This window comes from Arctopsyche grandis, chromosome 6, assembly GCF_051622035.1.
Source record: "Arctopsyche grandis isolate Sample6627 chromosome 6, ASM5162203v2, whole genome shotgun sequence".
In the NCBI taxonomy this organism is placed as follows: Eukaryota; Metazoa; Arthropoda; class Insecta; order Trichoptera; family Hydropsychidae; genus Arctopsyche; species Arctopsyche grandis.
The window spans coordinates 10018885-10035508 of NC_135360.1; the positions used below are offsets into that span (position 1 = coordinate 10018885).

General features: G+C 31.0%; 2 protein-coding genes across 5 annotated transcripts in view; one reads left to right on the forward strand and one right to left on the reverse strand.

Moving 5' to 3' along the window:
- The window catches only part of LOC143912816 (uncharacterized), a 46971-nt gene extending 45820 nt beyond the window's left edge, over positions 1-1151 (reverse strand). For both annotated transcript variants that reach the window (XM_077432234.1, XM_077432236.1), the window contains exon 1: positions 919-1151. The gene's annotated coding sequence lies outside the window, so the exon portion shown is untranslated. The remainder of the gene's footprint in view (positions 1-918) is intronic.
- LOC143912819 (solute carrier family 41 member 2-like) overlaps positions 1-16624 on the forward strand; it is a 51620-nt gene that overhangs the window by 19716 nt on the left and 15280 nt on the right. The window contains exons 1-2 of one of the 3 annotated variants that reach the window (XM_077432239.1): positions 940-1520; positions 9238-9363. In XM_077432239.1, coding sequence (XP_077288365.1) covers positions 9240-9363 — 124 coding nt within the window. In that variant the 5' untranslated portion in view covers positions 940-1520; positions 9238-9239. Of the gene's footprint in view, positions 1-939; positions 1521-9237; positions 9364-16624 lie in introns of those variants that run through there. The other 2 variants (XM_077432240.1, XM_077432241.1) reach the window with 2 other exon arrangements.

Genomic DNA, 16624 nt, shown 5'->3' on the forward strand with positions numbered 1-16624 from the left:
AAATTTGATTATTCTACATATGTTTATTGAAGACTGCTTGGCGTTGCTCTGGCGTTGTTATAGCGGACAAACAAACATATAAACATTCTTCATAGTTTTTACTTTGTTACTATTAAATGTTAAATACTAACATCAAAATAAGAAAAAAAGAATAAAACAACAATAAGAAAAGGCAAAAGCAGAAAAATATGATAAAAAACAATAGCAAAATAATACATTAAAAAAAAAGAATACACATAAAATTATCAAATAAACATCATAGTAAGGAATGTTTTGCATCCACAGCCAGCACCAATATATTATATAAGAACATATTATATAAGTAAATACAAAACATCCCCGTGAGGCCCGGATGGAAGAGAGGAGATCAAAATTCCACTATAAATATATTCTACAAATTCTAATAAAAAAATTCTATAAATAAAATCTTCTCTATAAAAGATTTCTGGATAAGTGGCTATTAAAATTTAAAATGTATTATGAATACAACTAGTGATGAAATATCATCGGGTGCATTATTATAAAAAAATATTTATATTCATATGAACAAAATTCTTAAAATTTTAATGGAATTCTTTTTAATAATAATATAGTCACATGTTCGAAAAGAGTATATTATTAATTTAAAGTTGAATTTCAAATCAGTTTAATGTGTTCGAGTTATAAGTAGGAGGCTCACGAGTTCGAGACCCACTTGGGGTGAATTTTTTTTTTGGTTTTTGTGTTGCTAGCGTGACCACAAGTAAATAAAATATTATACATATATGAAGAATAAAAATCAAAATCTAATTAGTATAGATCCACACACACACACACACACACACACACGTAATTAACAATCTTAATCACTGTATATATCGGTTAGCAACACACGTTACACGCACCGAACGTACTATACTTGCAGCAAACGCTTATTACATGCAATATTGAAGCAAAATAGAGAGCGAGTGACCGGTGATTAGTTGCCGTCAGATTGCTTGCTCGGTCGGTCGTCTCCGTTTGCTGATGCTGATGCTGCTGAAACTAGATCCGCTTTTCAGCAAAGTCACACCGGAGATGCCAAATTGCGCAACTATTGCCATTGACCTCGCGGCCCACAGGTGTTTTGCGAGCCTCGCGTTGAGCCCACCTGGCTTCTTCTCCGTATCGCCCCGATAACTCATCGTCCTCACCTTATATCTTTTCTGCGTTCGTTTTCCGATCGCCAGTTGCACTGCTGAAGCGTCTGCTGAAGACGTTCCTCGCAAAATTCAAACACTTCGAGGTGTCGTTAAAAAAAAATATTCAGTGCAAAATTGTCAATCGTCGCGTTATAATGTGAATTATTCGTGATTTTTTTATTGTTATTTTTCCCCCGTACAAGTGCTACTAGAAATAAAAGTCTTATCATATATTCTCGTAAATATTTATTATATGTAATATAAAGTGGCTGTGATAATAGAGTTAAACATAGTTGTGAAGCACGATATTATTAGTTCTTATTGATTTTCACCAGTGCTGAAATTAATATAAAAAAGCAAGTAAGTGATTGTTATGATTTTAACTACGTACATATGTAATGTTTTGATTTTAACTATATATTTTTTTGATTTTAACACGTGAGCCGTTATATTCGAAAGTCCAATTTTCAGTTCCAAATACACTATTTCTGTTTGACTTGATTCACAAATTGTTATCACTTATTTTAATTCGACTGTCCAGAATCTCAAAAAAGGAGAATAAACGTATTGCATGACACCAGTATTCTTTTAAATATAGTTAAACGCAAAACATTATATTTAATATTTTGCGAGATATTTCTCGAAATGAAGAAAAGTGGACTTGCGCCAATTTCAAATATATTTATTGATATTAATAAATCTTTGATTCAAAATTTGTTTCATTAAATTGCATTAAACGTGTTTTTACAACAATTTAAATGGTCAGTAAATTTTACGAAAAATTAGTGATGTGTTAAATTAGTGTTTTGACAGGCAGTAAGCCATCGATAATATTATTTACTGACCAAATCAAACGAAGCTACTTACCAAATAAATACGAGCCTTTGTGTAATAAGTAAATATAATCATCATATACAGTTTCGTGAAATATATATATACTATTAAATTGAGTTTTAATTTTGGATTAGTAAAGAAATTGGTGACTAGCCAACTAAACGCAAGACAAAATAACAAGTATTTTATAATATATTTTATTTGTATTAATACTGTTTCAAACTTTTTGCGGGTTGTGTTCAGTGGTCTATAAGATCAAATGTCACTGTGTGAACTTGTCGCTGTGTTCAACAGTCATGTCATGTTCAGTTGTAGTGCCTTCAATATTCGTGTGTTCTCTTGTTATGCGTTCATTTGTCATGGTACCAAAATTTTATGTAATATTAAAATCTCAAAATCAGGCCATTGAATACATTTTCTACAATTTCGAGAATCGAATAAGGATTCGTTATTAAAATGTAATACCTTTAAGGTTAAAACACATTGAATCGAACGGCACAGGCACGTTCTTGGCGTCCTGTGGTGAAAAATCCGCAGAGGTTTTATTTTTTTTGACATTTGCTTTTCTTTTCCTTTCATTTACCTATGTACATTTCTTCGAATATGGGAATCACCGTTATCGATCACTGTCAAACCCGTGCTAATACAGGAATAATTTAGGTATGGATGCCATAGCAAGCATAGATTATGCTCGCTAACATTTTTTTTACATGTGCAAAACTATGTATCTAAAAAAAACACACCGTGTGCCTCTCCTTGTCCATTTTTTGATTAAAAAAAATTGAAAAAAGAATTGATAATTCTTTAGGTAGATCCATCATTATACTTAATATATAAGTAATTTGTTTCCGTTTTATTAAATACTTATTATTATCATTTTAAATATGTATATACATATGTATATCTACCAATCTAGATAATTATAGTTTGATCATAGAAACCATAATACGTATAATTTTGTAAATACCTGGACGTCATCAATAAGTATGTTTATTTATCAAATGCTTTATAGATAATGTGCAATAATAATCTCAAAATCATCATTGTTATAAAATAATATATCATATTTTGAAAAATCGGCTTGATATTTTTTTTGTTTAATGCATGTAATCAACTTGGAAAAAACACGTGAAGTATTATTGTATTCGTAATAAAATTTTCACTTTCAATTATTTTATTATTCGCCCGAGAGCGTGTTACACCATCCCAATTATGATATTTTAGCAATTGAAACCTCATTGTTACATCATTTTCGTACGTACGATGTACGAATTTAAGTTTGCAATTATTCGAAGATTTCCTTCGCACAAATCATTCTTTCGACTCGTCATCCGTGATGTCAATTTTTTCTGTACTTTTTTACATTTAAATTACAATTTAGGTAAAATTACTTGAAAATTTTACAATAATCTATGTACAAATATGTTCGTTAAAATTGAGGTTGAATCTTAGGTTTATGTGCAAAGAGTGTGATTAATGATTGCTTGCAATTACGCAGATTATAGATGTATTATCGCAACAAGGGGATAATTAAATTCTCGATTCAGGGTCAACCCTTCCGAATCACTGATAATTTACCTAAATATTATATTATATAATTGTCAGAATCATAAAACAAGCCTCGTTAAATGATTTTCTAGTCGGATGGCAAACTCTTGATACTGTTTGATTCAATAAATAAAATAAGCCTTTAAATAAGCGATTCCTGTTGTCAGATAATCTTAATTGACTCCTAGTATTTATCTTCTTATTGCCAAGCTAACTGAAAATTAACTATCGTGTTACGTATTATATGTATGTACTTCTGTGTGTTTGCTATGTATACAATAGATTTTTCATTGTAATAGCATTTTCAATATTGCAATTCAATAGCATTTTCTAAGTAGAGAATTTCACTTTATAATATTTATCCATAACTAGTAGAGAGATTGAATTTCTTTTCTATTTAGATTATCTTTTGGGATTGCTTCACGGACGTTGAGCTTTCAATCGATTTTCCTCATAGACGTTTTCCCTTATTGTTAGTAGTTTGAATACATACATACATAAATGTTTATTTATTCGGTCAATATAATATGTATTTATATCGGATTCATTGTTTAGTATGTTTTAAATGAATTTTTATTATAAATTTGTATCTACTATATAAAGACGAATTGTCTGTTTGTTCACAATGCAAAACTACAATTTTCAACAAAGAACCACCAAATTTAGACCAAAGATTACAAAAAAGTTCCGCGCGAGCAACGCTGGGCAATTTGCTATATAAAGTATAGAATTTAAATTAGATTACGTTAATGCTAACAATGTCTTGTTTTTTTTAAAGTAGTTATTATTTCTTACAAATTAAAAAAAAAATTCATTTTCCCAATAGTTGAACGGTTGATGGCCTGCAGGTCACCAAACAAGTTAATTTTAATTCTTCATACCATTTTTTTTCTAGTTTATTATTTAATTGCGATTTATGGTCACTTAACAACACTAAAAGTGGTATATTTATAACAGTTTTACCAACTTTTTTGTACCCCACCCCATATCAATGTCTCAAAAATCACCATGCCCCCCCCCCCCCATCCTATCGTATTTATATATGTAGCTCACAAAATTCTAAAAATAAATTTGCAGTATTTTAATCAATTTCATTAAGTATGTATATATGTAAATCAGTTTTCGTCCAGTATTTTTATAACAAAATGGTCAGTATTATATTATTAAATCAGTATAAATAACAGATAGACAGTATAAAATTCTGACGTTGGATAGAATTGTCTATCAAAATCGTATCAATCTTGTGTTGATACCGATCAAAAAGTAAAACTTGCAATTATCAAAATAAAACTTACCATTTAACATTAACACTGACCATTTATGTTTAAATATTCACCATTTAATATAAATACTGACCTTTTATTATTTATGCTGACCACTTGTATACTGAACGATGGATACTGGCCATTTAATTTACATAAATACTGACCTTTTTCATATTTAAATACTGACAAAAATAAACTAGAATACTTACCAGAAAAATACAAACCAATAAAATATACGTATATATAATATAATATCTATGCATGTTACACTGTCGTTCTAAAAAGTGATCACTTTTTACTAACACTATGATTGCTCATTGGCATTTCTTTGAAATGTTTGACATTTATTTCCAAAACTTTTTTGAGAATAACTGATGTAACTGGTTTAAGCGCATAAATATTTTCATATAGTATGGTTTTTTTTCCGAATTTAGCTATGAAAAGAGATATATAATATTAATGGTTTGCTCATTGCTACCCCGAAACATTAAAATTGCCCCTCCCCGAAAAACTGATCTATGTATGTAGAAGGTTACGGACAATCGATATATGTATGTAATTCTTCTTTCGTACCTTTCAAGATCATTTTAATTTCCCCAATTTCCGTTACACTTCATTGTAACAATTTCACAGTTTCAGATTTCGAAAGCAGTCATTATCTGGTCAATTTTCTATCTGTGCAAATATCTCTACAAATATCCAATTAATATTTTTGTAATTGTATTGCCCGAAAGCTTCGACAATAGTTATGGACATGTAACACCTTGCAACATTCCGCAAGGTAAACTTATGCAATTTTTTTTGTTGATTTTATTGTGTTTGTTTCCAATCTGATTGAAATTTTTCGTCTTTCTCCAATCGTACGCATGTATGTATATATGTATATACATACATACACACATACACTCATGGGATTGCGTAGACTTTGACCGCTGTCTATAACAAAATTTGCGTACTGAACGACTTTCACAACTGTTTTCCATTTATAAAAAAATAGACTAAATCTACCATGAAAAAAAATTTGAATAAGCAAAACAGTTTAAAGTGCCGTCAGTCACGTTAACGCACCACAATCGATTACAGTTCTGCCATTCTGTTCAAAGACGAAATGGCGAAATTTATAGACCAATGACAGGTCGATAATTTTTTTCGCTACCACCGAATCAAATGAGAATTGACTGTGAACTGTGTTTTCATCGGTTTACATATATTTATTACGCCAATTTTCCGTCTTCACTCTTTGCAGATTCGATACACACATTTTCAGTGTCTTATTATATTGTATGTCTCCATATTTCCACGACGCTGTTCAAAATATTAACGATCGCCTGGAAAATTGCAATGCGTTATGCCTGAAATTTGTCACTATGCAGATTCATCACGTGTGAGAGATTCATTAATTTTTCATTTCTTTGAAAATTACACAAATCTATCTATTTGTATTATCATTCGATAAAATTATGTGGTGTTTGGGAGAAAAATAAAAATTCAGCATTTTTCTATTGAATCCACAAACCGCTTTTTGGTCAGATTTGCAACGCTGAATATTGCACGAAACTATGTAATGTGAAACGATTAGGAAAACTCCCTCCTCTCGTCTTTAAGAATTACCTCACAAACCTAAACAGTTTCTTACAATTATTGTGTGTATTTAGATTTTGCATAAATATAATTTACTTTTACACAGTATATTTTTACTTTATATACGAAGCTGTGTGATGGTGAGAAAATTCGACCTTGTGATTTTTTTTACATACCTCTTATGCGTTTCACTTACGATTACAATTCTGAAAACAATTTGCCTCTTATCCGATCGTTTTCATACTTTGCCATATTGCTCATTTTGGTCATCAATATAAGTAAAGGTATCATCCGCCATTACGATGGTGAAAAAATATCGTATTTGACACGTTTGAAAATTCTCCCACGAAGATCTGCCTGACATTTATTTTAAATTGAAGTTTAGACCAAAGCTCGACGGTAGATGGATGCGTTTCGCACAGAAATTGTTCACTATTGTCAATTTCTTAGAAAAAACATGGTTTTTTGCTCTTTTGCTCTCAACACTCATGAAACGGTCTATTGTTATTTGAAAAGAATCCATCGAACGCCGATCTCCGGTAAATGACATTCATATTATATAAAAATGCATAGAAATTAATCATGGTTTTTTTTTATTTAGGAATACAATAGCTTTTTATTGCATATGTATTTGAACATTTAAATAGTTATATCGTAAAACATTAGTTCTGGAGCTACTATTTACCAACCCAAACACTAGAATTAATCTACATATGTAGAAAACAATGGGAATTTACTGGAGACCTATTTATGTAAATATATGTATAATCATACATGTACATACATATGTATTTGTTCTGGCTTACAAGTAAAGGTTGGATTTTGACCAGAACAGTAACATTGTGGGGTGGTGTAAGTTGCCACTTAGTAACACATTACATATATAACTTAAATAATATTTTAATTAGCTTCACTCTATTAGTTCCATGAAATTCCTGTACGTCAAAAATTTATGAGCTGATTTTTTTATATATTTTATCGCTTATATATTTTACTGAAGTAAGCTAATTTCTCCGACATGAAGATTAGTTTAATCATTAACCAACTCATTAAAAATGACATTGGATTCTTGTATCAGATCGAAGCGATGACAGTTAGCTATACAAACGCGACTTTCTACCGCTCTTCACAACTCAATTCAACAGTGATAAAAGTTAATTTTTTCACTCTCGTTTACTCTCATTTCATATCAACATATTACGTTCTTAATTCACAATTTTTTTATTAGTCAGAAGCAGGATTTTGGTCCTCGTGGTTCATAGAAAATATTCAACGCTAATATTAGATGTCCCTTGATTTGGCACTAATAATTATAATCAATAAATCGTTCCCTTGTTTGAAAAATGGGTCTGGGTAACTGCAATGAAAGTGACGATGGAAAGTCGAAAGATGGAAAAAATTATGTCGTAACGTAATAAGCAGAGATCGGCGGTCTCGATCAAGTCTCTTTTGCCCACAAAAAATGATCGGACAATGGAGAAGTCTATTGTTATTTTATGGCGGTAAGTCGACTGCCGATTTCTCAGGGACGTCATTTGGGGGGGAGGCATGGGGGGCATTCGCCCCTCTAAATTTGGGAATAGTGTGAATTTAAAAAATAGTATGAATTGAGATGATTCAGGTGTGACGGTTTAGTCCAAAATAAATTATAGTTATTTAATAAAATTGCGTTCTGAACAAAACCTAGTTAGTATAATATGTACATACATAATTAATACAAATATAAATTTTTAGCTTGATACGTTCAGAGGTGTGGTCAAAACATTTTTGACTTTTCTAAGAGGAAAAAATCCCACTTACAGTTAATTAAATTTAATGATTTTTTGTATTTTCATCACATTGATACAAGGATTACATTTGAATTTTTTCCTGAAGAGCACACATATTTAAAGGTCGAAAAAACTATTGTCAATGAGTCCATATCTCGAGTTCGAATTTTCGCTTGATCACAGAACTTCATATATTGTTACTACGTATATGTATATATGTAGATAAAATAAAAAGGCAGTCGGTAGAAATTAAGATAATTGATAGTTTTTTAGTGATACAGTTTGATTGACGATGTGAGGATTTTTGGGAAAAGATTTTCGTCTGCGGCGCCTTTTTAGCTTTTTTATATAATACAAAATATGACTTTGAATGTTACAATTTGATTTTTTTTCAAAAATAAAGTTGGTTATTGTTATTATATGACCTCTCCACTTCATATTATTATATAATATATTATAATAAGACGATAAAAACACATGTTTTACATATATGAAAATAATAGAAAAATGAAATATTATAAAAATAACGTTATTTTCTCAAATGTCTAAAATAATTTTTAAAATCTATGTACTTATTTATTGACGTAGTCATTGTCCGTAATCCAAGAAATTGATAAATAAGATTATATTTGATTTGGTTGATTTAACATTAGTTGCGTCATATCTCCTTCATTTGAGATTAATTCCATGATTGGTATCTAACTTTTTAATAATCTTGGACACGAGCTAATGAGTTCGGTTCCGGTGGTGGTTATACGATTAGTCCAATTTAGAAGCGTGTGATTTTTATTTTACGTCATATTGATATGTCATTATCGAATTTTTTTATTGAACAATGACCGGAGAACAATTGAATTTGTGTCAATGTAATCAAAATCCAGTTACCGTCGAGTTATCTGTTGGAATAACAATCCAAATTTTTCGCATCGGAAGTCATCAAATTTAAAAATAACATTTACAACCTTTTGGAATTTGCAATTTCGAAAATGATACAGGAAATGCGACGAGCTCGTTGTCGAATTTCGAATGTCTGACAATTAGAACATTTTTTTAATGATATCCGATTTGATTTCTTTCCAGGAATGGTTGAAGCTTTGGACAACCCAACAGCAGATAGTTTGGAGAAACGATCATCTCTTACACTCGGGGGAGATACCAAAGAGGAACCGGAACCTGAAAATAGGCTACCTATTTACACCATCAGCGGTAAGTGTAATGATTGTAAAATCGCTTACTATGCATTTTTGCTTAGTATCTACATATATGTATGTTTGTATGTTCATACATATTACGGGTGACCGTGAAAAAGTCGAAAATATTCATTTATCATGCATACATCTGACAAACGGTTAGTACATATATCAGTGGCGTGCGGTAAAAGTCTCTCCCCCCGTCGTACATCCTCACTTAATTTGCGCGAGCAGGATACAAGAGGAACAGGTTTTTCCTCCCGTATCCTGCGCGCGCACATTAAACAAGGCTGTATGACAAAAAGAGAGATAATTTCACCGCATGCCACTGATATATACATATATATACATAGTACCATTTACCATGCACCCTTTTTTTTTTTGATCTTTCGACTTAAGATCTTTCGATTTTCGATCTTTGCTTTCCGATATTTGCTTTTTCGACCTTTTCACTTTCGGTGCCGTGAGGTAAACCCACATATTACATAGAAATTCGGAATGAATTATACGTAGGGATTTCACCAAACTATTAAAATATATTTATGTACATATGTATGGATGTACATACATACATACACTGTGTGATAAGTAAATGGGTTGAAATCATCCTTTCAAATTAAACTGGTTCTCAAATTTTACGTCGTTTCGCATTATCAAGTGTCGACCTTTTCACTTGAAGTGCATTGTATATTTATGTATGTATTTATATATCCTTTTAGATTAATGCATATCGTGTCGGAAACTTTATCTTTTAAGTGCGATTGTTGGAATATTTGATTTTTAGCATCTAGAAATATGGTTTCTTATCGTTTTAAGTGTTGACGTTAACAAGTTAAAAACTCAATTAAGAGCTCGTTATAATAATGATAGTTCTAAACAAATTTGTTCAACTTTTGTCTAATCAATTTCTACGTATCACACACTAAGTACAAATATGTCTCATTTAAACTTTTTTAAAACCACCGATTGAGGTCGTTACGACAACAACTATCAAAATCTAAAGCTAAAAATCTGATGAAAAAATGGTTACTTCAGATGCCGAACTGGGCAATTGCTTTATATTTTTCAACATCTAGTTTTAGCGTTGAATATTTTCTAGAAACTGCGAGGGTTAAAATTTTTCCTCTGACTAATTAAAACAAAAAAACAGTTCATATGCCATGGACATGTTTAGCTTTATAGTGGAAATAGAGAATAATATTTGCTATACTTCCACTAGCTTTTAGATATTATTTAATGTACATATGTATATGTTACAGTCGAAGTGTATTTTCTGTTGTAATATATTCCAACTGGCGTTTTAGATCATTCATATTCGAATACAATTCAACTAGTGAATTACGTATCCAACCGCAAATACACTTTAAACAATGTGCACCAGTTGTAATGTAACAGATGAGTTTTGACAGCTCTGATGTTTTTACGAATGGCTTAGAAATTAGAATTCAATAATGCGTTAATATTTGCTAGATATTACAAATAAAGGTAACAAGTACCGTATTACGATAACTCTAAGAACGTGTGCAAAATAAAAAATGTGACTTTCCAACTTAATTTACTAGTCGAGTGTCTATTTTACGAAAACCTAGCCTCTCCATCTTACCTGATATCAATATAAAGTTGAACTGTATTTTCAGTTGTAATATATTTTGACCAGTTGGAATATGAATCAACCATATGGAATATGAATCGCCATATGAATCAACTTAGGCTAGATGGAATATATTCCGTCTCGTGAAATTATATTACAATTGAAAATACACTTCAACTATAATGGTAGTTGGTACCAGTTTAGATGGAATATATTCCAAATAGTCAATATATATTACAACTGAAAGATACACTTCAACTGTAACATATATGTACTGTGCTACCAATTCGGCACATTGACAACTTGCCTCGCCCTTAAATGATATTGCCCTGGTCAAAATCCGATTTTTAATTATATGTTACCCAACTTCGCTCAGTATTTGTAATATAAATAGCTTAAACATTGCGAATCTAATAATAAATATTCATTTGTTTTTTTATTAAATTTATTTGAATCGAAAAAAATATAATGTTCAACCAATTGAATTTTCGTCATAGAAACTTTGTTTTGTTTTCGAAGCTCCCAACAAACCTTACATACATACAAAGTCTCTTTCGAAATTATATATTAGATTTATTTTTTAATAAAATATTTGAGATGGACCCAGAGAGTTTGGTATTGATTGAAAAAATACACCTCTTTTATCAGTATGGTTGAATTTGAGCTTTTTTCTTAGTAGAATTATATGGTTTGTAGGCTGCGTTCACGATACTGTCAAACAAAAATACAAAACATTTTATTTTATATCAATACTTAACTTGGGGGGGGGGGGGGGGGTTGCTTAGCTTACGATGGCCTACCCCTACTCTTCGAGAAAGATGAACAACCGCTACACAATTTTAACGTGCACATATTTTGCGTAGATTGGGGGTGGGCCGTGCACATGTATGCTGAATATGATTATTAGTCACTTTTGGATTGTTTGGCTTCTTTTGAATGTACATACATTCATAAAGCAATTATATTTGAAATTTGCATAAGTCCACATTTCTTCATTTCGAGAAACATCTCGCAAAATATCAAATATAATGTTTTGCGTTTAACAATATTTAAAAACACTGGTGGCCTGTAATATTTTTATTCTGCTTTTCCGAGATTCTAAACATATCGAATTAGAATAAATGATAACCATTTGTGAATTAAGTAAAACAGAAATAGTGTTTTTGGAACTGAAAATTGGACTTCCGCCCCTTTCAAATATAAAGGCTCGTATACATACGTATATTATAGAATCCCATGTTTGAATAAATGCAGGAGAAACTTGTCGAAATAATAAGATCGTACGAATCAACAATGACATAAGCCAGCAGTATGCCTCGGTAGTTGCGTTTATGCCAAGGACCGAGAGCTCGCTGGGTTCGATCCCGATTGAAAAGAATTTATTCTGAGTATAATCGTCAATGCTGCTGGTCAGACTTGGAAAAAAATATAATGTTCAACCAATTGAATTGTCGTCATAGAAACTTTGTTTTGTTTACGAAGTTCCCAACCAAAGATACTTACATACAAAGTCTCTTTTGAAATTATATATTAGATTTATGTAGCCATACATGAAATAACTTGATGTTTTGACAATTCAACAGGCTGACAGACCTGTATAACTGTCAAGACGACGTTGTTTTTTTCTACATATCAGCTAAGAATTTCAAAATCTATTGTTTCCTTACCGATAGTAAAAAAATGTAATTACATTTTATGCGATTAGATTGACTTAAAATTTCTTAATTGTTTCCTACGTACATATGTACATATGCACATACAAATTATATTTATGTTTCAACTGCCTATATGGCGATTAGTAGATTAGATTTGTTATGAAATGTGCAACAATTAAACAAGTGATATTATACCATGACTATAACAATAAAATGACAGCACGTTTTAATATTAATACATATTTTATTTTGACGTATTCATTGTGGAATATTAGATTGTAGAATATTAGATTAGCATGAATTCTGTGCGAAAAATAGCTCTATTGGATTATTTTATGTTGTCATTTTGAAAGGGCAGACTGATTCGTTGAAGTTAATGTTCTTTACAATTGCGTTTATGCTTTCACGCTGCGTTGATAACGCAAATATGCATGCTAATTTGATGTTTGTGAGATTCCATTTTGAATGACATAACCTTAAAACATTATGTTATGCTATTTTTTCAAAATGGCTGCTTAGTATAATTTTATACTGTCGTTACATTTTATGATTTTTATTTACTTTTATTTGAATTGTCGCTTATGGTGCTATTATTCCGCTTTGACAGTTCATCATATGAATAGTCGGACCAAATGGACTAATATTGTGTGAAATGAAATTCCATTTTAAATTGTGATGTGATTCAGTGTTTATTTAATTTATATTGGGAAAATATTGTTAGTTTGATTTAGTTTAATTATGGAAGTTAATGGTTGCAAAAATTGCACTTGTCTTCACGCTTTCCCCTTGCTGTCAAAATTTAATCTGCGTTCAAAGATAGCCATCTCGCATCATCATTATGCTGCTGTTGAAATATTTCGCTTTTTTATTTATAGTGTAATATATTACACGTATATTAATTTGTGTATAAATATATCGTGTTATGAAAGTATGTAGGAATGAATACGGGTTGTAACTTAAATAATTGATTTATATTTTAACCGAAAAATTTATTTGCTAAGAAAAATACCTAATTTGTACATATACTAATTTAAAAATGTTTTTAAATTTTATTCAATATAATAAAAATAAATGCATTCTTGTAAAGAGAATTGTCAAAATATTGAATAACGTAATAAATTTAAAATGTCATAATCTTAAAATTAAGGCTTAATATACTAGGAACAATATTAATATCACAATTTACTTATGTTTAATATAAAAATATTAAAATTGAGTTGATGGTGTAAAAAAATACTAAAATTAATAGAGCGCATGTTTTACTTCTAAATTCAATAAAAATTAGAAAAACGGAATATTTTTTGATTATACAATGCGCATCGAAAAAATATAGATTACTGCAGATAATTTATATGCGAAAGTAGTTTTAGAAGATCACGCGATTCCAGATGAGGGCTCTATGGTGCAAATTACCAAATAGATGCTCTATTAGAAGAAGGAATGTTAATGTTACTTTGGTATATTAAATTCGATCAGTCTTCTTGTTTAATAGATGGCAACAGCCGCCATTTTTTCACACAAACGCAAAATGACGCTTGGATTCAGCTTTGATTTTTTATTCGGGTGCTCATCCTTGATTTCGTCAGCTGGCCAATAATATTCAACTGCGTGCGGCGTTTGGTAGGAAGTCTCCCAATCCATCTTCATATCGTCGCTAATGACAACTTTGGATTTGTGCGAAGATTTCTTGCCTTTGGATTCTGAAACTTTAGGCAATATCATCTTCGTAGGACGCTTTCTGGGCTCATCAAATCTGACGAGCCACGCATACTGAACCAACGCCTTCCTCAAAGCAGGGTCACCGCTTATCAGATATCGCCAAGTGGGATTGACTCTGTAAGCTGCGTACAGAGAAAGCTCGTCTAAATTTCTGTAAGTGAAACAAAAATACCGGTTAATTCGGATGTGAATTTTGTTTTATTTTATGTTTGGTGTCGCTAGAGTGCGCCACTTGCCTGAGAACGATGGTGGCGACTTCTACCGGCAATTTGCTGATGATATCCATGATGTTTGAGGCTGCTGAGTACTGCATTGCGCGCACACCTTTTAACAGGGCCGGACGAGAGGCGAATGATGCACAAAAATCGATATGGCTTGCCGTGGGCCGGCTTTGGGATTTCCAAATCGCGTTACGCCCGCTTTCTATTTTTTTTTTGTTGTAGGGCTAAGTGCAATTATTGAGAAATAGCATTCGAACCTTTTTTTTTACCTGCTTTGCCATGCAAATATTCAACCTTGAAATTTTTAGCAAAATGTTTCATTACATAAATCTATTTTTTTTGATGAATATATTTTATATACATATATTATAATTTTTTACATCGATTTTTTTTGCATTTGTACCAATTATTATGACAATGGAATGAGTCATTTCAATGAAATTTTTTTTTTAATTCTTAAAATTCATCTATTGATCAAACAATTTGATGAAAGAAGAAGATACATTTTAGAATTAATAATATGAAACCATTTTGTGATTTATGTATGTATTCTCTCATAATAAACGTCACGTCATGTCTTTCTAATATTCTGCCAATCAGAAATATTATATTATTGTGCTCTCCATCATAAATTTTAATTATGAAGCTTCATATATTTATGTACATAGTTTGCCAATTTAAACCTTGATCAGTCAAATCAAGATGAGATATATCCAATATAGTTGTATAGTAAATATGTACTCAGTTGCTTTCATTTCCGTCGCTAGTGCCAACACAACTGAAAATACTTATTTACACTGTCTTGAAGCTATAGTCGGAACGACATATTTTTTACTTCCTCTATTTTATATTACAGTAAATATGATGCAATAATACTATACTATAAAACATATTTTAGCAAAAACATATATATTTTTTCAACGCGTTGCTCATTAATGTGGCCGCTTTACAATTTGATTTTATTGAAATTTGATTCTTTAAGCCAGTTCTATGTACACATGCAGATTACGCATAAAATAATAGCCTAAGTTCAGATTTGCGGATTTGCCATGTCATTTGCCAGTAGATGCGCAAATGACATGGCAAATCTCGAGCTATCCAGGCAAGTCAGGACTCTTGACACTTTGATTTAAAATTTATCATATATTTTATTTTTTTGAAAAATACCGATATTCATATTTTATACAAGCAGGTAAATACAAAGCATATAAAAATATCAAGTAAACACTGACTAGCATTTGAAAAATTCAAATCCATCGGCATGGAAACAAAAAATAAATTATTTGTATAACCGATCAAAAAAAAAAATTTTAAGTAAGAAACAGTAAATGTAGAAAGTGTCAGGTATAGATTTTATAGGCAGGTAAAGTTTTTATGGTCGAGATCGGTGGACAAGTTCCTTTTGTCACTATTGTTAATTATGTTCCAAATATAATATTCCTTTTGTCAAAAATGGTTCACTATTGTCAACCTTGTTTATTTTGCTCTCTTGTTTTGTAGGGCAATAGTTATTGGCAATAGTGGACCATTTTTTGTGGGCAAAAGCAACTTGTGAGGTGATCTCTGGTTATGAATAAGGACCGGTGGATAAGATGCTCAGTCATTAGAGCAATTTGCTTTTGAGGCGTTATATGGCTATTGTTAACTTAGTAGATTTTTTTTATTGCTCTCGCATTAAAAACTGTTGGAACGTGTATTGCAATTTGCCATTGCCCTAATGACCATGAGACTTATGAGCTATCCAGAGATAATTTTTGAAACATATTCGCGATTATTTAAGTGGTTGGTTGAGTTCTTGAAACCTATCTTTCATATGCACTTCTTTAAAAAAATAAGGAATCGCATTACACACATACGCATGCTAATTCGCGACAATGAAATTCTTTTCATGTGCAGTTATGCATATTGTAATTTTAGCTACAATGTTAAATAACTGAATAGTTTAACGATAACCGCGACATTGGTGATACTGCGGAGTCTTGTCTGATCGATTTTTTTCGCGCAAGGTTAATTTTATTCACTACGCTATATCTATATTTATGCAAATCGTCGTGGACGTAATAACCCTGTATTGGCTCTTTTGTATCTATG